Raw genomic sequence first — 25,161 nt, 5'->3', positions numbered from 1 at the left:
CCTGCCGGAGTCCCTCAGCCAGGACCTGCCGGAGTCCCTCAGCCAGGACCTGCCGGAGTCCCTCAGCCAGGACCTGCCGGAGTCCCTCAGCCAGGACCTGCCGGAGTCCCTCAGCCAGGACCTGCCGGAGTCCCTCAGCCAGGACCTGCCGCCCCTTGTCCCGGTGCTGCCCCTTGTCCCGGTGCTGCCCCTTGTCCCGGTGCTGCCCCTTGTCCCGGTGCTGCCCCTTGTCCCGGTGCTGCCCCTTGTCCCGGTGCTGCCCCTTGTCCCGGTGCTGCCCCTTGTCCCGGTGCTGCCCCTTGTCCCGGTGCTGCCCCTTGTCCCGGTGCTGCCCCTTGTCCCGGTGCTGCCCCTTGTCCCGGTGCTGCCCCTTGTCCCGGTGCTGCCCCTTGTCCCGGTGCTGCCCCTTGTCCCGGTGCTGCCCCTTGTCCCGGTGCTGCCCCTTGTCCCGGTGCTGCCCCTTGTCCCGGTGCTGCCCCTTGTCCCGGTGCTGCCCCTTGTCCCGGTGCTGCCCCTTGTCCCGGTGCTGCCCCTTGTCCCGGTGCTGCCCCTTATCCCGGTGCTGCCCCTTATCCCGGTGCTGCCCCTTCATTTAGGTGGGGTTAGTGGGAGGGTGGTCATTGGGAGGGGGATAAAGAAGCGGGGATTGATTATGGTGGGGTGGGGACCTCGTCCACCGCCAGAGCCGCCACCGTGGACAGACGCCCACCCAGACCCTCCCCTAGACTTTGTGCTGGTGCGCCCGGAGTTCGCACCTTAAGGGGGGGGTTCTGTCACGTTCCTGACCTGTTTTCCTTTGTTTTGTATTCATTTTAGTTGGTCAGGGCGTGAGTTGGGTGGGTTTGTCTATGTTTGTATTTCTATGTGGGGTTTTGTGTTCGGCCTGGTATGATTCTCAATTAGAGACAGGTGTGTATTGTTTGTCTCTAATTGAGAGTCATACAAAGGCAGCCAGGGTTTCACTGGTGTTTTGTGGGTGTTTGTTCCTGTGTCCTCACAGGACAGTTGAAGGTTAGTCACGTTTGTTGTTTTGTAGTTTGTAGTGTCTTGTTTGCTGTTTTTTCATTAAAAGATGGCTTATTTCCCTCAATCCGCATCTTGGTCCTATCCATGCTCCTTCTCGTCTAAGGGGGAGAACAACATTGACTGCCTTTACAAGTGGCTACTTTGAAGAATATCACATTTAAAATATATTTTGATTTGTTTAACACTTTTTTGGGTTACTACATGATTCCATGTGTTATTTCAACGTTTTAATGTCTTCAGTATTATTCTACAATGTAGAAAATAGAATAAAGAAATACCCTTGAATGAGCAGGTGCATCCAAACTATGACTGGTACTGTATAGTATGCATGTACAGTAATGTAGTAGTCAGGAGAATGTATGAGAATCACAATGAAAACCATCATCTTCATCCACTTCACAGAAAACAAGTGCTGTTTTTCTGATCCCTCAATGATCAAATAAAATCAAAGGTTATTTGTCACGTGCGCCAAATACAACAGTTGTAGACCTTACAGTGAAATGCTTACAGGCCCTAACAAAAAGTGCAACTTTTAAGTAAATAATAGGTATTAGGTGAACAATAGATAAGTAAAGAAATAAAAACAACAGTAAAAAGACAGTTGAAAATAACAGCAGCGAGGCTATATACAGTAGCGAGACTATAAAAGTAGTGAGGCTATATACAGGCACCGGTTAGTCGGGCTAATTGAAGTAGTACGGTTGAAGTCGGAAGTTTACATACACCTTAGCCAAATACATTTAAAATCAGTTTTCCACAATTACTGACATTTAATCATAGTAAATATTCCCTGTCTAAGGTCAGTTAGGATTACCACTTTATTTTAAGAATGTGAATTGTCAGAATAATAGTAGAGAGAATGATTTATTTCAGCTTTTATTTCTTTCATCCCATTCCCAGTGGGTCAGAAGATTACATACACTCAATTAGTATTTGGTAGCATTGCCTTTAAATTGCTTAACTTGGGTCAAACGTTGCTGTAGCCTTCCACAAGCTTCCCACAATAAATTGGGTGAATTTTGGCCCATTTCTCCTGACAGAGCTGGTGTAACTGTGTCAGGTTTGTAGGCCTTCTTGCTCGCACACGCTTTTTCAGTTCTGCCCACAGATTTTCTATGGGATTGAGGTCAGGGTTTGTGCTGGCCACTCCAATACCTTGACTTTGTTGTCCTTAAGCCATTTTGCCACAACTTTGGAAGTATGCTTGGGGTCATTGTCCATTTGTAAGACCCATTTGCGACCAAACTTTAACTTCCTGACTGATGTCTTGAGATGTTGCTTCAATATATCCACACCATTTTCCATCCACAAGATGCCATCTATTTTGTGAAGTGCACCAGTCCCTCCTGCAGCAAAGCACCCCCACAACCTGATGCTGCCACACCCGTGCTTCACGGTTGGGATGGTGTTCTTCAGCTTGCAAGCCTCCCCCTTTCTCCTCCAAACATAACGATGGTCATTATGGCCAAACGGTTCTATTTTTGTTTCATCAGACCAGAGGACATTTCTCCAAAAGGTACGATCTTTGTCCCCATGTTCAGTTGCAAACCATAGTCTGGCTTTTTATGGCAGTTTTGGAGCAGTGTCTTCTTCCTTGCTGAGCGGCCTATCAGGTTATGTCGATATAGGACTTGTTTTGCTGTGGATATAGACACTTTTGTACCTGTTTCAACCTGCATCTTCACAAGGTCCTTTGCTGTTGTCCTTGGCTTGATTTGCACTTTTCGCACCAAAGTACGTTCATCTCTAGGAGACAGAATGCGTCTCCTTTCTGAGCGGAATGGCAGCTGCGTGGTCCCATGGTGTTAATCCTTGCATACTATTGTTTGTACAGATGAACGTGGTACCTTCGGGCGTTTGGAAATTGTTTCCAAGGATAACCAGACTTGTGGAGGTCTACAATTTTTTCCCTGAGGTCTTGTCTGATTTCTTTAGATTTCCCCATGATGTCAAGCAAAGAGGCACTGAGTTTGAAGGTAGAGCTTGAAATACATCCACAGGTACACCTCCAATTGTCTCAAATTATGTAAGTTAGCCTATCAGAAGCTTCTAAAGCCATGACATCCTTTTCTGGAATTTTCCAAGCTGTTTCAAGGCACAGTCAACTTAGTGTATGCAAACTTCTGACCCACTGGAATTGTGATACAGTGAATTATAAGTGAAATAATCTGTCTGTAAACAATTGTTGGAAAAATGACTCGTGTCATGCACAAAGTAGATGTCCTAACCGACTTGCCAAAACGAAGGTTTGTTAACAAGAAATTTGTGGAGTGGTTGAAAAACAAGTTTTAATGACTCCAACCTAAGTGTATGTAAACTTCCGACTTCAACTGTATGTACGTGTAGGTATGGTTAAAGTGACTATGCATATATGATAAACAGAGAATGGCAGTAGTGTAAAAGAGGAGTTAGCGGGTGGTGGGTGGCGGGACACAATGCAGATAGTCCGGGTAGCCAATGTGCGGGTGCACCGATTAGTCGGGCTAATTGAGGTAGTATGTACATGAATGTATAGTTAAAGTGACTATGCATATATGACAAAAAGAGAGTAGCAGCAACGTAAAAGAGGGGTTGGGAGGTGGGACAATGCCAGTAGTCCGGGTAGCCATTTGATTACCTGTTCAGAAGTCTTATGGCTTAGGGGTAAAAGCTGTTGAGAAGCCTTTTGGTCCTAGACTTGGCGCTCCAGTACCGCTTGTCATGCGGTAGCAGAGAGAACAGTCTATGACTGGGGTGGCTGGGGTCTTTGGAAATTTTTAGGGCCTTCCTCTGACACCGCCTGGTGTAGAGGTCCTGGATGGCAGACAGCTTAGCCCCAGTGATGTACTGGGCTGTATGCACTACCCTCTGTAGTGCCTTGCAGTCGGAGGCCGAGCAGTTGCCGTACCAGGCAATGATGCAACCAGTCAGGATGCTCTCGATGTTGCAGCTGTAGAACCTTTTGAGGATCTGAGAACCCATGACAAATCTTTTTAGTTTCCTGAGGGGGAATAGACTTTGTCGTGCCCTCTTCACGACTGTCTTGGTGTGTTTGGACCATTGTAGTTTGTTGGTGATGTGGACACCAAGGAACTTGAAGCTCTCAACCTGCTTCACTACAGCCCCGTCGATGAGAATGGGGCGTGTTCGGTCCTCCTTTTCCTGTAGTCCACAACCATCTCCATTGTCTTGATTACGTTGAGGGATAGGTTGTTATTCTGGCACCACCCGGCCAGGTCTCTGACCTCTTCCCTATAGGCTGTCTCATCGTTGTCGGTGATCAGGTCGGTGTCGGTGATCAGGTCTACCACTGTTGTGTCATCGGCAAACTTAATGATGGTGGTGGAGTCGTACCTGGCCATGCAGTCGTGGGTGAACAGGGAGTACAGGAGGGGACTGAGCACGCACCCCTGAGGGGCTCCAGTGTTGAGGATCAGCGTGGCGGATGTGTTGCTACCTACCCTCACCACCTAGGGGCAGCCCGTCAGGAAGTCCAGGAGGGAGGAGTTTAGTCCCAGGATCTTTAGCTTAGTGATGAGCTTTGAGGGTACTATGGTGTTGAACGCTGAGCTGTAGTCAATTAATAGCATTCTCATGTAGGTGTTCCTTTTGTCCGGGTGGGAAAGGGCAGTGTGGAGTGCAATATAGATTGCATCATTTGTGGATCTGTTTGGGCTGTAGGCAAATTGGAGTGGGTGTAGGGTTTCTGGGATAATGGTGTTAATGTGAGCCATTACCAGCCTTTCAAAAAACTTCATGGCTACGGACATAAGTGCTATTGGTCTGTAGTCATTTGGGCAGGTTGCCTTAGTGTTCTTGGGCACAGGGACTATGGTGGTCTGCTTGAAACAGATGCAGTATATTAACAATCCTGAGGCAAAGCATGTGACAGAAAAGCTGATAATAAATAGTGTTTACCAGTGCCCTATATCGTTCCCATCATTGTGTGAAGAGTCATCCTCACTGCACCAGTCTGATGCCACAGAGGTCCAGCAAGTAAAGCTGTACTCTCCACCAACTCTCATAGTTAACAATATACTCTTTGTCTCAGTTCATGACTTCTACAGTATCAGGGTAAAACGGCTACCAAACAAAATTGACTTCAACCATTCTGGACCTTCTGGGCCATTCTAGGTAATTCTGGAACATTCTGGACCTCTGATATTCCCAAGATGCAAATCTGGCAGACACAAATTGATCATGCCTGTTGTCTTCTGTGGACAATGGTTCTAATCCTAGAGAGCAATACAAGCGTCTCATACAGAGGGACGTAGTCGGCCCAGACACAGATAAACAAGTGAGAATCCTGTGGTTGTATGAGGCACAGAGAGAGCTGGCCAGAACTTGTTCTGAGACAGAGCGACACACTGTTGTGAATTCTGCTTCCGGCTGGGTCACAGCTAGGAGGTGCTAAAATATTCACAATAAATGTTATTTTTTAAACCACATTTCTTAACTAAGATGACTGTTTGCAAAGGAACTAAATCTCTTGTACATCAAAGGCCTAGTCTGTCGATGTATTGTGATCAACAGGCCATGTAGAGTAACTTTGGCGTTATCGTGATGCTGTTCCTCTAATATCCATAGGGTGGCGATAAAGGGCCAATTTCAGGTTTAGCCACAATTTAGCATTCTTGAATATTGAGTTTTCAAACATGCCTAACAAGGTAAATGACTGAGAGAAATATTGGCCTGTTACATTAATATTAATTTACAAGGAATTGATGCATCAATTGTTCTGAAAGAGAGACAGGAGTGTAATTAGGCACTCCACACACAACAATGAAATATCAATGTAATATAATTCAACAATGGTGATTCAGACAGAGAGAGACTGGGATATTAGGTGTGGACAGACCTGGGATCAGATGATGAGACTTCAAACAATGATGTCAGTTGTATGATGTCTATGATTTTAAAACAACTCTGTGGTTCTCTCTACCCATTTCTCTTTCTTTGTTGTCATTATATTCAACCCCTTCATCTTCTTCCAACCATGACAACCATTTCCATGTGTCAGGATGTACTACCGAGAATGTTAATGCCTCGCTAACATTGTTCATATACATGCGGTTCTGAATTGAAATACACAGAATACACGGGACTAATCCACCTTACAATGTTCTGTGCAGAGACACTGTAAATGGACATACTTTATGAAAAGACTGCAGAATAGTTTACCTGATATGCCAAAGTCAAAGATGGCTAAGTTAACTGTCATGAGCTCAGGCGGCCTTAGCTTTGTCTTGCGTTTGATGGTCATGTATATAACATAGCCATTTCCTGTGGCAGACAGGATCCCTGCAGAGAAAAGAGAGGACAAGAGGAATGCATGACAAGTTGTAAAAATGCAACATGACAGGGTGTACCTACAAGTTAGTTCATTTACATACTTAGGCCTATGGCACAATTGGTTTAATTATAATGTTGTAATAATATCCCTATTAATATGTGAGATTTTGCCCTGTGTGTGTTTATCTCTAGAGCCTTGATACATGATAATGATGCATGCCCTACTGTCAAGTTAAAAAAGACAGCTGGGTTGTGGGTAAATGCAAAGACAGTATACATACATGTTTGGGTTGATAAAACACTTTTTGACTACTGTCTACAATATTTATAAGACTTGACATACACTTTCACAAGAAAACAAAGGTTTTTGACATCCACCCTCAGTCTGAAATTGTCAATATGCTTTAAGTAATTGATTTCCATGCACAAAAGAAAGGAATAAATAATTTGTCATCTCTATTACCTCTGCTTTGACTCATGTCCTCACACCCACTATGTGTGTGACACAAGTTGTGCTAATTACATGTGACAACACATTGAATGGACTCCAATTACACATGACAACTTATTTGTATTCCTATTGATGCTCTTCGTTGTTGCTTATCAACAGTTCACTGTCCTTCACAAACCTGTATTTATTTGTCAATAACAACATCAGTGTGCTGCTAACAGCTTAAGCTTCCTCCATGGTCCCTGTTCCCTTACTGGACTGGAATCAGTGGTAGACAGGCATTATCCTATGCTCTATTCTATGTGATATGAGTGCATATGGTATGAAGGGCAGAATCTCTAGTGCTCATTCTCAAGTGAATGTGTCTCATTCTCCTATTCACTCTGGACTGTATCAGCTGAATGACCCTGCTTCACATACAAAGCAATTTGAGAGAAATTCAAAGAAAAGATAAATGAAATATCTCTTTCATTTGACTTCTATCATATGATAAACAGATTAGAAAAAAATATGAAATGAGGTTTCAGATTGTTCGTTTTTTCAGTGATGAAGGTGAGCATAGGATCTGGACTGAACATCTTGGAGTAAAATCCAGTTCTTATTCGATTTTGAATAGATTTATAATTCATATGTGTATATGTATACATCTACAGGATATGTAGATGTATACACATATTTCAGGGCGGTAGGTAGTCTAGTGGTTAGAGTGTTGGGCAAGTAACCAAAAGGTTGCTGGATCAAATCCCTGAGCTGACAACATAAAAATCTGTAGTTCTGCCTCTGAACAAGGCAGTTAACACACTGTTCCTTGGTAAGTCAACTGTGTAAATAAGAATTTGTTCTTAACTGACTTAGCCTAGTTAAATATATATATATTTGTATATTCTTCATGGAGCATGAAGAAACATTATTGTGTTACTTTTTTTAGTATACATTTTTTTAATTCAGTAAATCTTTTCTTAACTCTATTTTCTTAAAACTGCATTGTTGGTTAAGGACTGCATTGCATTGTTGGTTAAGGACTTGCATGTAAGCATTTCCTGGTAAGGTGAGATTGTATTTGGCTCATGTTGTATTTGGCTCATGTTCATTTGAATGTCCTGAACTTGTTTCGTGGTACTGGGAGGTCAGCAGGAAATTCCAAGCAGACCTGATCTTGTATGTCATTTACTGTACGTCCTTGTTAACCTCATCACTTTGATGTCAAAACATTTCCTTTCTCTCTGTAGAAGACACTTGGATGTCCCCGTTCACTGCTGCCTGCCTCTCTCTCTTTCCCATCGCCATAAACCTGAAGCACAGCTAGGGTTCAAAAAGAGAGGGTACAGTATATTACTGGAAACTTTATGTAATATATTACAAAACATTTAGTGGCACTTTTGAGTACTTTGAGTATCTATGGCCCTATGTGGCCTCATCACATGGCAAATAAATATATACAAAGATGCAAAACATTAGCCAAAATATAAATCATCATCTTCGTGAATACCATTTGTCTCAGCATCAAATATCCTCCATATATATTTTTTACAAAGTTTTATTTATTTTACAATGTTAATATGTATTTGTTGTCAATGTTTTGGCATTAAACTGGTTGCAGTTGTGAAAAAAAGAGAATAGTTGGAAGATTTGCAGAGTTAATTGACATTGTTGTATAGATGCTTTTTTCATTAATTAGGCTATTTTCTCTTGAATCATATGGTCTATCTACTGGAAACTCATGGACAATATGGACACAGATATAATACATTAATACTATGTATTCATATTTTTTTCTACACTTATTCAAGAATAAATTACCAAAGTTGACAAAGATCGTCATAGATTTTCTGTTAATTACCCAAATTGCCAAAAATTCCAGTCACTTTGTTAAATTACCAGCATACCGTAGACACAAAGTTAGGATCTCAATGGAGGAATTCAAGCAGAGTTTGAAGTCGCTCAAACAACAGAAGCTAAACCAAACACGTGAAAGCATGTATATACATTCTGAAAACACACCAAACACAGTGAATGGATCGAATTAATCCTAAATTAATTTGGTTGCCTATAGAGTGTGTCCTCTCGGAGAGGACATTAATCAATTAATAGACAGACACCACAGTATCCATATATCTCACTGAATAGCCGCATCAAAATGCATGAGACCCACGCATGATACATCTTCACTGCCATTGGTTTGTTGGGTCAGGACATTAGTTAGACTAAAAAGGGCATTACATGGTTTGCAAATGGCTCAGCACAGTGTAAAATACAAATACTGAGTTGTTACGAAAAATAATCTGAACACAGGGTTGTCGCGAGATGAAATAACAGGAAAATATTAGTGACAGGTACACAGCCTCAAGTAGAGAAATAGATAATCTGCCAGACCGGAAAATAAATCCTGAGTTGCCCCAATGCTGTACATACATAAAGGTGAGCATAGCACAGGGACATAGTTTGCATAACTGTATCTTTCTATTAATCAATCTATTCTTGTGTTTATCCACTCACTTGATTTGAGTCACTGTAAATGCACAGTTCAGTCATGGATACGCATAGGCATGTACAGTGGCTTGCAAAACTATTCACCCCCTTGGTATTTTTTCAGATTTTTTTTGCCTTACAACCTGGAATTAAAATATATATTTTTTTTGGGGGGGGGGGGGGTTGTATCATATGATTTACAACACATGCCAACCATTTTGAAGATGCAAAATATGTTATGAAACAAACAAGAAATAAGACAAAAAAAAAGATAACTTGAGTGTGCATAACTACTCACACCAATTTTGGGAGACACATTTTGAAGCAATTACAGCTGCAAGTCTCTCTATAAGCTTGGCACATCTAGCCACTGGGATTTTTGCCCATTCTTCAAGGCAAAACTTCTCCAGCTCCTTCAAGTTGGATGGGTTCCGCTGGTGTACAGAGATCTTTAAGTCATACCACAGATTCTCAATTGGATTGAGGTCTGGGTTTTAACTAGGCCATTCCAAGATATTGTGTGATATTGCTGCTTTAGCAGTATGCTTAGGGTCATTGTTCTGCTGGAAGGTGAACCTCCATCCCAGTCTCAAATCTCTGGAAGACTGAAACAGGTTTCCCTCAAGAATTTCCCTGTATTTAGAGCCATCCATCATTCCTTCAATTCTGACCAGTTTCCCAGTCCCTGCCGATGAAAAACATCCCCACAGCATGATGCTGCCACCACCATGCTTCACTGTGGGGATGGTGTTCTCGACGTGATGAGAGGTGTTGGGTTTGCGCCAGACAGCGTTTTCTTGATGGCCAAAAAGCAACATTTTAGTCTCATCTGACCAGAGTACCTTCTTTCATATGTTTGGGGAGTCTCCCACATGCCTTTTGGGGAACACCAAACGTGTTTGCTTATTTTCTTCTGGCCACTCTTCCATACAGCCCAGCTCTGTGGAGTGTACGACTTAAAGTGGTCCCATGGACAGATACTCCAATCTCCACTGTGGAGCTTTGCAGCTCCTTCAGGGTTATTTTTGGTCTCTTTGTTTCCCCTCTGATTAATGCCCTCCTTGCCTGGTCCGTGAGTTTTGATGGGTGGCCCTCTCTTGGCAGGTTTGTTGTGATACCATATTCTCTCCATTTTTTATAATGGATTTAATGGTGCTCTGTGGGATGTTCAAAGTTTCTGGTATTTTTTTATAACCCAACCCTGATCTGTACTTCTCCACAACTTTGTCCCTGACCTGTTTGGGGAGCTCCTTGGTCTTCATGGTGCCGCTTGCTTGGTGATGTTGCAGACTCTGGGGCCTTTCAGAACAGGTGTATATATACACTGAGATCATGTGACAGATCATTTGTTTGTTTAACTAACTATGTGACATCTGAAGGTAATTGGTTGCACCAGATCTTATTTAGGGGCTTTATAGCAAAGGGGGTGAATACATATGCATGCATCACTTTTCCGTTTTATATTTTGTATAATTTTTTTTAAACAAGTAATTTTTTTCATTTCACTTCACCAATTTGAACTATTTTATGCATGTCCATTACATGAAGTCCAAATAAAAATCCCTTTAAATTACAGGTTGAAATCCAACAAAATAGGAAAAATTCCAAGGGGGATGAATACTTTTGCAAGGCACTGTACAGCAGAAAACCCCAACATGAGGACAACATGAGGACAAAAGAGATGGAACTTCCTTGAATTCACATTTTTCATCCCTAAAGCTATTCTGGGGGTTAAGATCGTGTCGACATTAAAATGCAGATGCAGAGCTGCATTTTCAAAGTGGGATTCATCATTATTGGCACCCTTGATAAAGATGAGCAAAAAATACTCTAAAATAAATAATACAATAGTGATCTATATTGTCTGCTCAAAAAATTGAAAATATATATTATTTTATTGCTCAGAGAAAGAGAATTTGTTTAACAAGTAGTAAAACAAACACACAAAAAACAAGGGTAAAATGATTGGATCCCCCATTTTCAATGCTCCAACACCCTCCCCTTGAGAGGATAACTACACTGAACATTTTCCTAAAATGTTTTATGAGATTGGAGAACATATTGGGAGGGATCTTAGACCATTCCTCCAGATCCTTGATGTCCTTCATCTGCGTTTATAGACTGGCCTCTTCAATCCAAACCACAGGTTTTCAATGGGGTTCAAATCCGGAGACTGAGATGACCATTGCAAAGTGTTGATTTTGTGGTCAATTAATCATTTCTTTGTGGATTTTGATGAATGCTTGGGGTTATTGTCATGATGGAAGATTCACTTGTGGCCATGTTTCAGCCTCCTGGCAGAGACAACCAGGTTTACGGCTGAAATGTCCTAGTACTTGGTAAAGTTCATGATTATGCAACTGATCTTAACAAGGGCCCCAGGACCGGTGGAAGCAAAATAGCCTCATAACATCAAAGATCCACCACCATATTCTACAGTATGGGATGAGTTATTGACTTCTATTCAAAACCCTTTTCAAATACATTTTGAATCTTCTTACGTCAATGGACAACCTTGATTAATCAGAATTGAATGCAAACGTAATCGAATCAGAATTGCTCCTTATTGTGAAGAATGGTTAGGCTATGCCTCAAGAGAGATGGTGGAGCAGAGGATATGAGGGAGTGTATTGATGAAACTACTTCCCAATGCAGTGTACCTCTCTGTACTTTATTGACACTTACCTATGATGCAGATGTAGAAGGCAGCCACGATGTCAGCCTCCTTAGACAGCTTGGAGGCAAATGGATCACCCACCAGGAGGTAATGGGGGACATAATCGGGGCAAGCTGAGGTCTCATTCCCCGTAAGAGCCATGCTTAGGTGTCAACCGCTTCCTGGGCAGCCAAAACAAAATTAACATGTTCATTACAATGTGTCCACACTGAAACAGTCAGAAATACATTTGTATTGGTGACACATACTTTCAGATCTCCAAGATTTTGCAAAGATTTTAGGTGATATTTTTCTGCAGCAATTCTGACATTTTGCATGGCAATTTGTCACAGAAATGCGCTGACAAGGGAAAAAGTTAGTTGACGTGGCTTGACTGAACCATATTATGCGGTAAATGTGCGGGGACAGGTTGAAATTGTGATCCCTATTTTTATACTACGGTGATGGGTTTGACTGTTTTATGCGGAAATAGCGCAGTGATTGGTCAAATTTGCAAGCCCTCGCAGTAGTGGAAGCTGGTTGGAGGAGATAAAGGAGGACCGGTTCATTTTAATAGCTGGAATGGAATAAATGGAAGGTATCAAACACATCAAACACATGGAAACCACATGTTTGACTCCATTACATTAATTCCAGCCCCTCCTATAACGCATCCCACCAGTCTCCTCTGATATGCAGGAAATTGTTGATTTTGCAACAAAAAAAAGTGAACTCAGAATTGCAGAATCCTGGAGAGACTGGACAGGTAGGTTTGTTTCTGTCACCTGTTTTCTAGAAAGTGCAATCAAGCTACACAACAGCAGCAAGGGTTAGACTGACCCTTTCTTGGAAATTCAATCTAAACTAAGAAGCACAACTTTAGCCAGAGACTAAATTAACATCTAAATCTGATAAATAAAAATGTTTAGTGTTTTAGTTAAAATATTCTTACTCCAGGCTAATGTTCAAAAGAGAAGAATAGTTGGCAAACAATTACCCCTGGCACAAGATTGATGGCTTGAACCTGACCTGTCAACATGGTTTTTCTTCACATTTGTTACATCAAATCAATCATTATCTTCATCATCAACAACTCTTTCTCTATCTTCATCACCATAATCATAATTAATCTGGGCCACCTACATAAACATCCAAGCTCACCAGCATCTTAACAGACCCCATAAACTAGCTATAGATCCAGAGCCTTGCTGCAGAACCACTGCACCACATCCAACATAAACAGTTAGCCTAGCTAATTGAAAGTCTACACACGCTTTAACACCCGGGGTGTAGTGGGGAAGAAGTCAGGCGCAGGAAACAGAGAGTTCAGGGTAGCGTTACTTTATTTCACCACAACAGTGAACAGACGCCGACGAAAACAAATGCCCCAAACAAGGGGGACTTAAACAGTCCATTAAAACCCAAACACACGTGACATACAGCCGTGTACAACATGTACATCGAAAATAATCCCGCACAACCAGCAGGGGGGCCGGCTGGTAAATAAAGCCCAACCAATCAGCCTAAACTACCCACAGGTGAAACCAATAAACATAAAAGGGGAAAAAGGGATCAGTGGCAGCTAGTAGGCCGGTGACGACGACCTACATGATGATATTATTATGGACAAAAGAGCTAGATAACATTTTTTTTGTCAAATGGCAGCCAAGCATCGATCATCATGTCACCAGAATAAGACCATTGACATTTTATTGGAAAGGAGCATCAAACTCATACCATGCACTTTCACCACCCTGTGAAGTTCATCATACCTTTTTTCATCTGTAGCCTAAAGCGTATAGCCTACGTCAAGTATTGTGGTGGCAGCATCATTTTATGGGTATGCTTGTCATCAGCAGGGACTGGAAAGTTTGTCATGATGAAAATAAATACAAAAGGAGCAAAGCCCAGATAAAAACCCTGCCACAGTCTTCTAAATACCTAACCATGCCACAGTCTTCTAAATACCTAACCCTGCCATAGTCTTCTAAATACCTAACCCTGCCATAGTCTTCTAAATCCCTAACCCTGCCATAGTCTTCTAAATCCCTAACCCTGCCATAGTCTTCTAAATCCCTAACCCTGGCATAGTCTTCTAAATACCTAACCCTGCCATAGTCTTCTAAATACCTAACCCTGCCATAGTCTTCTAAATGCCTAACCCTGCCATAGTCTTCTAAATCCCTAACCCTGCCATAGTCTTCTAAATACCTAACACTGCCATAGTCTTCCAAATACCTAACCCTGCCATAGTCTTCTAAATACCAAACCCTGCCATAGTCTTCTAAATACCTAACCCTGCCACAGTCTTCTAAATACCTAACCCTGCCAGGGTCTTCTAAATACCAAACCCTGCCATAGTCTTCTAAATACCTAACCCTGCCATAGTCTTCTAAATACCTAACCCTGCCATAGTCTTCTAAATACCTAACCCTGCCACAGTCTTCTAAATACCTAACCCTGCCACAGTCTTCTAAATACCTAACCCTGCCACAGTCTTCTAAATACCTAACCCTGCCATAGTCTTCTAAATACCTAACCCTGCCACAGTCTTCTAAATACCTAACCCTGCCATAGTCTTCTAAATACCTAACCCTGCCATAGTCTTCTAAATACCTAACCCTGCCATAGTCTTCTAAATACCAAACCCTGCCATAGTCTTCTAAATACCTAACCCTGCCACAGTCTTCTAAATACCTAACCCTGCCATAGTCTTCTAAATACCTAACCCTGCCATAGTCTTCTAAATACCTAACCCTATCATAGTCTTCTAAATACCTAACCCTGCCATAGTCTTCTAAATACCAAACCCTGCCATAGTCTTCTAAATACCAAACCCTGCCATAGTCTTCTAAATACCTAACCCTGCCACAGTCTTCTAAATACCTAACCCTGCCATAGTCTTCTAAATTCCAAACCCTGCCATAGTCTTCTAAATACCTAACCCTGCCACAGTCTTCTAAATACCTAACCCTGCCACAGTCTTCTAAATTCCAAACCCTGCCATAGTCTTCTAAATACCAAACCCTGCCATAGTCTTCTAAATACCTAACCCTGCCATAGTCTTCTAAATACCTAACCCTGCCACAGTCTTCTAAATACCTAACCCTGCCATAGTCTTCTAAATACCAAACCCTGCCATAGTCTTCTAAATACCTAACCCTGCCACAGTCTTCTAAATACCTAACCCTGCCATAGTCTTCTAAATTCCAAACCCTGCCATAGTCTTCTAAATACCAAACCCTGCCATAGTCTTCTAAATACCTAACCCTGCCATAGTCTTCTAAATACCTAACCCTGCCATAGTCTTCTAAATACCTAACCCTGCCATAGTCTTATAAATACCAAACCCTGCCATAGTCTTCTAAATACCTAACCCTGCCACAGTCTTCTAAATGCCTAACCCTGCCACAGTCTTCTAAATGCCTAACCCTGCCATAGTCTTCTAAATTCCAAACCCTGCCATAGTCTTCTAAATACCTAACCCTGCGATAGAGTTGTGTTTTTCAGAGGGACAATTACACACATTTTAATGCCAAACACACACCAGAATGGCCTTCCAATAGGTGTTGAGTATTCCTGAATGGTCCAGTCTCAGTCCTGACTTAAATCTGCTCGACAATCAGAGACAATGTTTGAATATTGCTGTCCATCAGTGACTCACAAACAAATTTACTGAGCATGAGCAATGTTGACATTGTTTTTAGCAATATTTCCTTAGCAGTTGTGCAAAGTTGGTAGAATCTTTTTTAAATGTTTCACAACTGTAATGGCTGCCAAAGGTGCTTCCACCAAGTATTAACTCTGGGGTGTGAAGACATACGCAATCAATACTTTTTTATCTCATTAATTTGGAAAATGTTCTATCGTTTTTCATTCAATTTAGAAATGCGGAGTAGGTTATCTACATCGGTAGGCAAATGTGAAGACTGTGCAAGGGGTGTGTAGACTTTCACTAGGCACTGTACGTGTGGACTGGGGAGTTTGTTTGTTGTGGCCAGTATCAGTGCAGTGAATCCTGTGACAGACACCCTCAACCTCTGAAGGTGTGTCTCAGCTATGAGAACCAGCAGCCAGCCAGGCGATTCTGAGTGGGCATTTCTGCCTTAAAAATCTACTTCATCTCACAAAGCAATCGTCCATTTACAGCTGACCTTTCCCAACAAGTCAGACAAAAGGTTAACTTTTTCCATAACTCTGAAGGCCAGGTGCAAGCCAATCATTCCGCCATTGTGTCGAAGCTACAACATTACACACCCCAAAATAGTTTTTGTCAGTGTCAAAACACTTAACCAAAGTCTACCAGATTAAACAAAATCACAATAAAAGTTTTGAGATGTTCTCTATGCGAGGAGAATGTTATTTTTTCCATGCTCCAGGTTTCCAGCAGTGCAGTTTTCTGCAGTTCAGCCTAGGTACCACACTCTCTGAAGAATACTAAAACATTCTAACAGAAGTTTGCACAGTCACATCATCTCTCACTTTATTATGCTCTTAGTATTTGACAAGTCATGGTGTAGGCCTACATAAAATGAGTCAGTGACACATGAAGAGATCTGTGAACAGTCACGTTGGTAATATTTGGTTTCTTAAAAAAAAAAAAAAAGCTTTTAAAACAAATCATTTCAGAAAAAAGGATTTCAGAAGCCCCTTTAGGAGATACTTCTAGTATCAGATTATTATGGCTCCCCCCAATGTATGCCCAACGTCTGTCAATCACGTGTAAAACACTGGCAGGTCCTAAAACTTCAGTATTTTTGACGACGCCGAGAGACACAACAAAACAACCACACAATATAATTAACTGTGTGGCTCAGTTGGTAGAGCATGGCGCTTGAAACACCAGGGTGCCATGGTTGTTGGTTTGATTCCCATGGTTTACCAGTATGAAAATGTATATAATCACTATTGTAAGTCGCTCTGGATAAGAGTGTCTGCTAAATGACTAAAATGTAAAAGTTGAATGAATAGTTAATTAACTGTAAAGAAATATCTGTGTTTCACACAATCCTTTTGTATGGCTAAAAGACGTGTGTGCCACTATTGAAATAATAATTACTGGAACTGTTTGAGTGTAACTAAAATGTAACTTGAAATTCTGTTTGGAGATGAATGGCCATACGTGGTAGAGATGCAGGGTAGATATAAACATTTCCGACAGTGTATAATGATACCATATAGTACATATAGTATGTGCAATACTTCTTGGGAAACTGTCTGTTTATTTGAATCAGTGATGAGCAGTCCATGCCAAGGCAGAAGGGTCTGACTCTGTACAGCAGGACTTCTTCTATAGAAGATATTCCAATGAACATATTAAAAAGAGAGAACATCCCGATAAAGAACTGTATGACCTCAAGAAAGGTGGTAGCAGAATCTAGCACCATAAAAAAAGTGAGACATTCAGTCTGACAGCAAATGCACATGTCTTCAAGGGAATGATAATGATATAAGGTTGAGTAAATATATGAAATAACTTAAGACAGTCAACTTTGTGCTCTCACCCCCTGTAGGCTACTGTGGCTGACTTGAAATACATTTGTTTTGCTTTAATACATTCAATTCATGAATAATGCTATAATATTCCATGCAGAGCTTACAAGTTAAGACCATGTTAGTAAAATGTGCCTTGTGGACTTTTCTCCGCTTGCCTGCCTGCTCTATACATTTCTTGACTTGAAGTTACAGATGATTGTTGGTATTCCAAAAAATAATAAGGACTTGTATTGTTGATGTTTAATCAAATCTAGTGAATCACATGACTTAGTATTGACTGTGACGGGCTTTGAGAATTCGGTCAAACATCATTACAAATACAAATACTGCGGAGTATAATAGAAAAATAAATCAAATCAAATGTTATTTGTCACATGCCCCAAATACAACAGGTGTAGACTTTACCGTGAAATGCTTACTTACAAGCTCTCTCCCATCAATTCAAAGTTTTAAAGTTTTTGTCATTTTTTTAATGTGCTAAATAAAATGTTTAAATATGAACACAATAAACTAACAATAATAAGGCTTTATACAGTACAAGGAGTAGTGGTACCGAGTCAATGTGAAGGGATATGAGGTAGATTAGGTAATTAAGGTAATATGTACAGCACATGTACTGTAGGTAAGGGTAAAAGTGACTAGGCAATCCGGATAGACAACAGAGTTGTAACGTTCGTCGTCGGAATGAGACCAAAGCGCAGCGTGGACAGTGTTCATGATTTAATGTTCACAAAATGACAAACGGAGAAAACGAAAGCGCACAGTTCTGTCAGGGAAACAACCTAAACAGAAAACACCCCACAAAACCCAAACGGAAAATGACAACTTATATATGATCCCCAATCAGAGACAACGATAGACAGCTGCCGCTGATTGGGAACCACACACGGCAAAACAACAAAGAAATAGAAAGCATCGATTTTCCCACCCGAGTCACACCTCTAAGGTCATCTCTAAGGTCTCTAAGGTCAGGGCGTGACAAGAGTAGCAGCAGCGTACAGTGCATTCGGAAAGTATTCAGACCCCTTGACTTTTTCCACATTTTGTCACGTTACAGCCTTGTTCTAAAAATTATTAAATCATTTCCCCCCTCATCAATCTACACACAATACCCCATAATGACAAAGTGAAAACAGGTTTTTAGAATGTTTTGCTAATTTATGAAAATAATCAACAGAAATACCTTATTTACATAAGTATTCAGACCCTTTGCTATGAGACTCGGAATTGAGCTCAGGTGCATCCTGATTCCATTGATCATTCTTGAGATGTTTCTACAACTTGATTGGAGTCCATCTGTGGTAAATTCAATTGATTGGACAGGATTTGTAAAGGCACATACCTGTCTATATAAGGTCCCACAGTTGGCAGTGCATTTCAGAGCAAAAACCAAGGAATGAGGTAGAGCCGTAGAGCTCCGAGACAGGATTGTGTCGAGGCACAGATCTGGGGAAGTGTACCAAAAATTTCTGCAGCATTGAAGGTCCCCAAGAACACAGTGGCCTCCGTCATTCTTAAATAGGAGAAGTTTGGAACCACCAAGACTCTTCCTAAAGCTGGTCGCACGGCCAAACTGAGCAATCGGGGGAGAAGGGCCTTGGTCAGGGAGGTGACCAAGAACCCAGTGGTCACTCTGACAGAGCTCCAGAGTTCCTCGGTGGAGATGGGAGAACCTTCCAGAGGGACAACCATCTCTGCAGCACTCCACCAGTCAGGTGTTTATGGTAGTGGCCAGATGGAAGCAACTCCTCAGTAGAAGGCACATGACAGCCCGCTTGGAGTTTGCCAAAAGGCACCTAAACGACTCTCAGACCATGAGAAACGAGATTCTCTGGTCTGATGAAACCAAGATTGAACTCTTTGGCCTGAATGCCAAATGTCACGTCTTGAGGAAACATGGCACCATACCTACGGTGAAGCATTGTGGTGGCAGTCCGGACTTGAACTCGATCGAACATCTCTGGAGACCTGCAGCTTTGCAGCGACGCTCCCCATCCAACCTGACAGAGCTTGAGAGGATCTGCAGAGAAGAATGGAGAAACTCCCCAAATACAGGTGTGCCAAGCTTGTAGCGTCATAGCCAAGAAGACTAGAGGCTGTTATCGCTGCCAAAGGTGCTTCAACAAAGTACTGAGTAAAGGGTCTGAATACTTATGTGAAAATTATATTTCAGTTTTTTCTTTTTAATGAATTTGCTAAATTTTATGCAAAGTAACAAAATGTGGAATAAATCAAGGGGTCTGAATACTGTGTGAAAGAGTGTGAAGGTGTGTGTGTGTGTGTGTGTGTGTGTGTGTGTGTGTGTGTGTGTGTGTGTGTGTGTGTGTGTGTGTGTGTGTGTGTGTGTGTGTGTGTGTGTGTGTGTGTGTGTGTAGTATGTGTGAGTGTGTGGGTAGAGTTTTGTGAGTGTGCATAGAGATAGTGAAAAAAAGGGGGTCAGTGTACACCCAAATAGTCCTGCTTGCCATCTGATTAACTGTTCAGCAGACTTATCACTTGGGGGTAGAAGCTGTTCAGGAGCCTTTTAGTCCCAGACTTGGTGCTTCGGTACTGCTTGCCATGCGGTAGCATTTTGCGGGCCTGACACCACCTGATATAGAGGTTGTGGATGGCAGGGAGCTCAACCCCAGTGATACTGGGCCGTACGCACTACACTATGCAGCGCCTTGAGGTCGGATGCCGAGCAGTTGCCATACCAGGCGGTGATGCAGCCAGTCCGGATGCTCTCAATGGTGCAGCTGTAGAACTTTTTAAGGACCTGAGGGCCCATGCCAAATCTTTTCAGATCCCAAGAGGGATCTGCCCTCTTCACAACTGTGTTGGTGTGTTTGGACCATGATAGGTCCATTGTGATGTGGACACCGAGGAACTTGAAGCTCTCGACCTGCTTCACTAAAGCCCCGTTTATGTGGATGGGAGCATGCATGGTCCTACATTTCCTGTAGTCCACGATCCATGGAGTGTGTTGAAATTAACAATTTTAGTGCATTGTTTGTTTATGGTTACAAACATCTATAGCGCATCCACAGTTTGTCATGCAGACCTGAGAAATCATTCAACCTCTGTGAGAAAATACTGTCTCTTTAAGGAGCTATTCAACAAAGAAGGGACACAAGTCCAATGACATATTTTCCAATGTGACCTAAGCGAAGACAACTGATTTTTAGAAAAAATACAAATGCTATGTTGTATTCAAACCTTAGTTCTTCCCAGTGGTTACATTTGAAAAAATCTTTCATGAACCTCCCTTTCACTGTTAAACTAGGCTACTGCATATGAGAGCTTTAATCTAGGGGTAGACACTACAAACTGAGGGCAGTCGGCACATCAATTATTTTAAAGCAGGATGTTTCAGAGGGATTTAACAGTCTGATGGCCTTGAGATTGAAAAACAGCTTCTGGTGTCCTGGAGGGCAGGTAGTTTGCCCCAGTGATTCGTTGTGCAGACCGCACCACACTCTGGAGAGCCCTGCGGTTGTGGGAGGTACAGTTGCCGTACCAGGCGGTGATGCAGCCCAGCGGGATGCTCTCAATTGTGTATCTATAAAACTTTGAGTGTTTTTGGTGACAAGACACATTTCTTCAGCCTCCTGAGGATGAAGAGGCGCTGTTGCACCTTCTTCACCACACTGTCTGTGTGGGTGGACCATTTCAGTTTGTCAGTGATATGTATGCCGAGGAACTTTCCACCTTCTCCACTGCTGTCCCGTCAATGTGGATAGGGGGCCCTCTGCTGTTTCCTGACGTCCACGATAATCTCCTTTGACGTTGAGTGAGTTGTGTCGTTTGCAAACTTGTTGATTGAGTTGGAGTTGTGCATGGCCGTGCAGTCATGGGTGAACAGGGATTACAGGAGGGGGCTGAGCACACACCCTTGTGGGGCCCCAGTGTTGAGAATCAGCGAAGTGGAGATGTTGTTTCCTACCTTCATCACCTGGGGGCGGCCTGTCAGGCAGTCCAGGACCCAATTGCACAGGGCGGGGTTGAGACCCAGGGCCTCAAGCTTAATGATGAGTTTGGAGGGTTACTATGGTGTTGAATGCTGAGCTATAGTCAATGAACAGCATTCTTACATAGGTATTCCTCTTGTCCAGATGGGATAGTGCAGTGTGCAGTGTGATGGCGATTGCATCGTCAGTGGACCTATTGGGGCGGTAAGCAAATTGGAGTGGGTCTAGGGTGTCAGGTAAGGTGGAGGTGATACGATCCTTGACTAGTCTCTCAAAGCACTTCATGATGACAGAAGTGACTGCAGCAGGGCGATAGTCATTTAGTTCAGTTACCTTTGCATTCCTGGGTACAGGAACAATGGTGGACATCTTGAAGCATGTGGGGACAGCAGACTGGGATAGGGAGAGATTGAATATGTTCGCATACACACCAGCCAGCTGTTCTGCGCATGCTCTGAGGATGTGGCTAGGGATGCCGTCTGGGCCAGCAACCTGTCGAGGGTTAACACGTTTAAATGTCTTACTCACGTTGGCCACGGAGAAGGAGAACCCACAGTCCTTGGTAGCGGGCCGCGTCGGTGGCACTGTATTATCCTCAAAGCAGGCAAATAAGGTGTTTAGTTTGTCTGGAAGTCGGTGATTGTCCGTGATGTAAACCCTGTCTGTAGACCCTGCCACATACGTCTCGTGTCTGAGCCGTTGAATTGCGACTTTGTCTCTATACTGACATTTTGCTTATTTGATTGCCTTGCGGAGGGAATGACTACTCTGTTTGAGAGTATTGTGGTCTATCGAACGTCAGGTCTAATGATCTTCTGTGAGGTGGATTATCATTGATTTTCATACAATTTGATCTTTTTACAAGTAGAATAAGTGGGAAAACATAATTGATAGGGCTGCATTTTAATGGGGAGGAGAGGGATGACTTCGTATATTGACATGAAGATTCTGAATGTTGATTGTGGCTGATGCAGCAATCTGAAAGGCCAAGCTTTTCACGAGTACAATGACTACACTTCCACTTTCCCTTTGATGCTTCTGCACGTGTACATAAACGGCAGAATTAAATACATGGGAGAAATGTGTGTGTGACATGCAAATAGGAAAGTCGTTTGAGTCAAGTTCCCTGAACCCTTCGCTGGAGATATTGCATTGGAAATCGAATGTATCTTAGCCCAAAACTTGTCTACTTGTGTACTATGACACATTTCTCTGTTCTCAGCAAGAGAATGCGATTTGGAATGCAAACCATTTACATTAAACTCTTTTATATACAACTTAAAATATTTTTAGGAATATTCACATCTCACTAATTCCAGATTGTTACAAACGATGCAATTTCCTCGGTTCAGATATTTTCTGAAGATAAACGAAAATGTAGATATGAGTGAGCATTATCTAATCAGATTTGTGTCTGTGGCCACAGCCGATAAGTAAATAAAAAGTGCTGTTTTAACTATCTCCAAATATGAGCCTGCAGCTCTGCATCAACTTTTCCTCCAGAGTCATATGTGCACTGCATACATCATGTACTTTAGGCCTTGGTCTTCCATCTGCAATGTATTATGCATGCATGCATTATGTATAAGCCTCAAGCACACCAACTGTGTAAAACTGCTGCGACTCATCTGCTGGACTAGGTTGCAGTGCATGCAGTGTATCTCACGCGTTGGATTTCTCCAACTTCTGCGTTGCTTTTCCAAGCAGTATCAGAACGAAGGTGCTAACGTGTAGCGTGATTCTTTTGTTGTGATACGGTGGATGGATTGCCCCTTTTCAGGTGTTCCAATTTTTCTTTCTATAAAAAAGGTAATTTGTCAGCGTGACGCAATAATTAATTCAGGCCAGAGGAGTGTAGACCTAATGACAATTGCTGTTTTGTAACAGATGTGACTTTCCATTCATCAAAAGGCTGGTGCACAGTGCACTGTTTGGATGCTATTTTGGAGTGTATGAACATGCATAGGTAGCTTACTTTTTGAAGTGATTTGTTTGACAATCAGTCATTTCATTTTTTTTTTGCCAAATGTTAACTTTAATCCAATGATGTGGTGACATTTGTTGTTGATTTCATGCTAAATTCGTATTAGTTAAACAACTCAACCAAAACTAGACATTGAACTGATGTCTGTGCCCAGTGGGATAGTCCTATGCACGATGACATAAATCCCAATGGATATACTATAGTTGCTTATAGCCTATAAAATGCCTTGTTTGCTCTCATATGGTTTATTAGGCTACCTAGAGATAGTTGCAGAAGTGGTAATGATGTAGCCTAAATCGATGCAACACATTCCTTGCTTCTTGACATTGAGCAATGATATTCCTCGATCAGACTGACAAAACAATTGCATCAACGTTGCTTAATAAATTATACAGTCAAACTTTTCCATTATGTAATTCAAAATTGTTACTGGATATGTGTGCAACAAAAGTTGAACATTCACCGTTTGCTACTATTTCTATCACCTCCATGCATACAAATTGATGCATAAGCATCACACAGAACACAGAACGCACTGCAACTCCCTCTGCAACGCAATTCTGCAAGGCAAACGCAGTGGTCCATTGGAAATGAATGTTCTGGTGTTCCAAAACGCTCTCCCTGTCGGTCTGATCTAGGCGTAGGCTAGGCCTACTGTACATGTCACGGATCCCTCCGGAACTGTCATTACGCACACCTGGTCCCTATTCCCAGTTGATTAGTAATTGTATAAGTGTGCCCATTGTCCTGTCGATTATTGTTCCCATGTCCGTTGGTCGTGTGAGTATCTATGTGTTGGTGCCGCTGTTATGCTACGTGCTTTACGGGTGTCGTTCAACGAGGTTACCCTCGCTCTTTTGTTTGGGTACAGCCCAGGGTTTTTGTATACGTGTTTGTTTTGGGTGTTTTAAAACACCCTATTGTGTATTCCGGCGCCTGTCTCCAAATCCTTTATACCAGCGTGACAGTACAACATTGTAACCAGAAATGTAATATCTACCCTTGACTACATTTCACATTCATGTCAATATTTTGTCAAAATTCTTATTAGTTCTCCACAAAGACACGCAACCGTAGTCGTATAATATAGAATAAAAATAACAATGTGAGTCTTTTGGAATTACTTACTTTACAAGTGTTCAGTCATCCCTTTAGTTTTGTTCACTTTCCACCAAAATAATACTGTCCTACTGCCTCGTTCCACAAAATTGCCAATAAAAAAATCGAAAATACTTTATATGTTCTTGTGGTAATATAGCCGGTGGACAGAAATTGCACTAGTCAGTGACGGGGATCCTCAGTTGAGCGCTTTGGTGATGCGCCTACAAACTACCGCGGCGAGTAAATCGACCACAGCAGAACCATTGCGTTCCGTAATTTACAATAGTGACATGTGCTGACTTCATTACGGAATTCAACACATCGCAGCTAGATTGGACTAACAGGAAATCGCGCTGGCTCCTATTTGGATGCCATTGAAATCCATATATATAGCTGGATAAAATAGGGCGTCATTAGGCGTATTCTCTATATAATCCCAAAAAGTGAATCAGGTTGCAATCGAAGATTTTTTCATTCATTAATCTCTGAATGAGTTGAGTAGTCTATCCAAGCAGCTCCAAGCTATGCTACATAGCTGTAGTCTGTTCATTTAGGCGTGGGTTGAGCACAACCCATCTCACTCAGCCAATATAATGTAAATCAAAGAGCAGGCTATATGAAGTACCATACAGTAGGTGCTCACATATGATATAGGATATTGCAAGGAGGCCATGGAAACAAACAAGAGGCACATGACATTTCTCTCAATGCTGCATGGAGCTCATTTGACCCATTTCTTACACTTTCTTAACCATCA

At 42.1% G+C, this 25,161-nt stretch overlaps 1 protein-coding gene across 1 annotated transcript in view; it reads right to left on the bottom strand.

Moving 5' to 3' along the window:
• Positions 1-24,927, bottom strand: part of LOC129817405 (opsin-5-like) — a 32,299-nt gene extending 7,372 nt beyond the window's left edge. The window contains exons 1-3 of the mRNA XM_055872602.1: positions 24,432-24,927; positions 11,903-12,055; positions 6,187-6,306 (exon numbers count right to left, since the gene is read on the bottom strand). Of these exons, the coding sequence (XP_055728577.1) occupies positions 6,187-6,306; positions 11,903-12,035 (253 nt within the window). The 5' untranslated portion in view covers positions 12,036-12,055; positions 24,432-24,927. The remainder of the gene's footprint in view (positions 1-6,186; positions 6,307-11,902; positions 12,056-24,431) is intronic.
• Positions 24,928-25,161: the final 234 nt, after the last annotated feature.

Source organism: Salvelinus fontinalis, chromosome 20 (genome assembly GCF_029448725.1).
Source record: "Salvelinus fontinalis isolate EN_2023a chromosome 20, ASM2944872v1, whole genome shotgun sequence".
Taxonomy (NCBI): Eukaryota; Metazoa; Chordata; class Actinopteri; order Salmoniformes; family Salmonidae; genus Salvelinus; species Salvelinus fontinalis.
The sequence above is the reverse complement of the archived record's forward strand: the minus strand, read 5'-3'. Positions and strand labels throughout refer to the sequence as shown.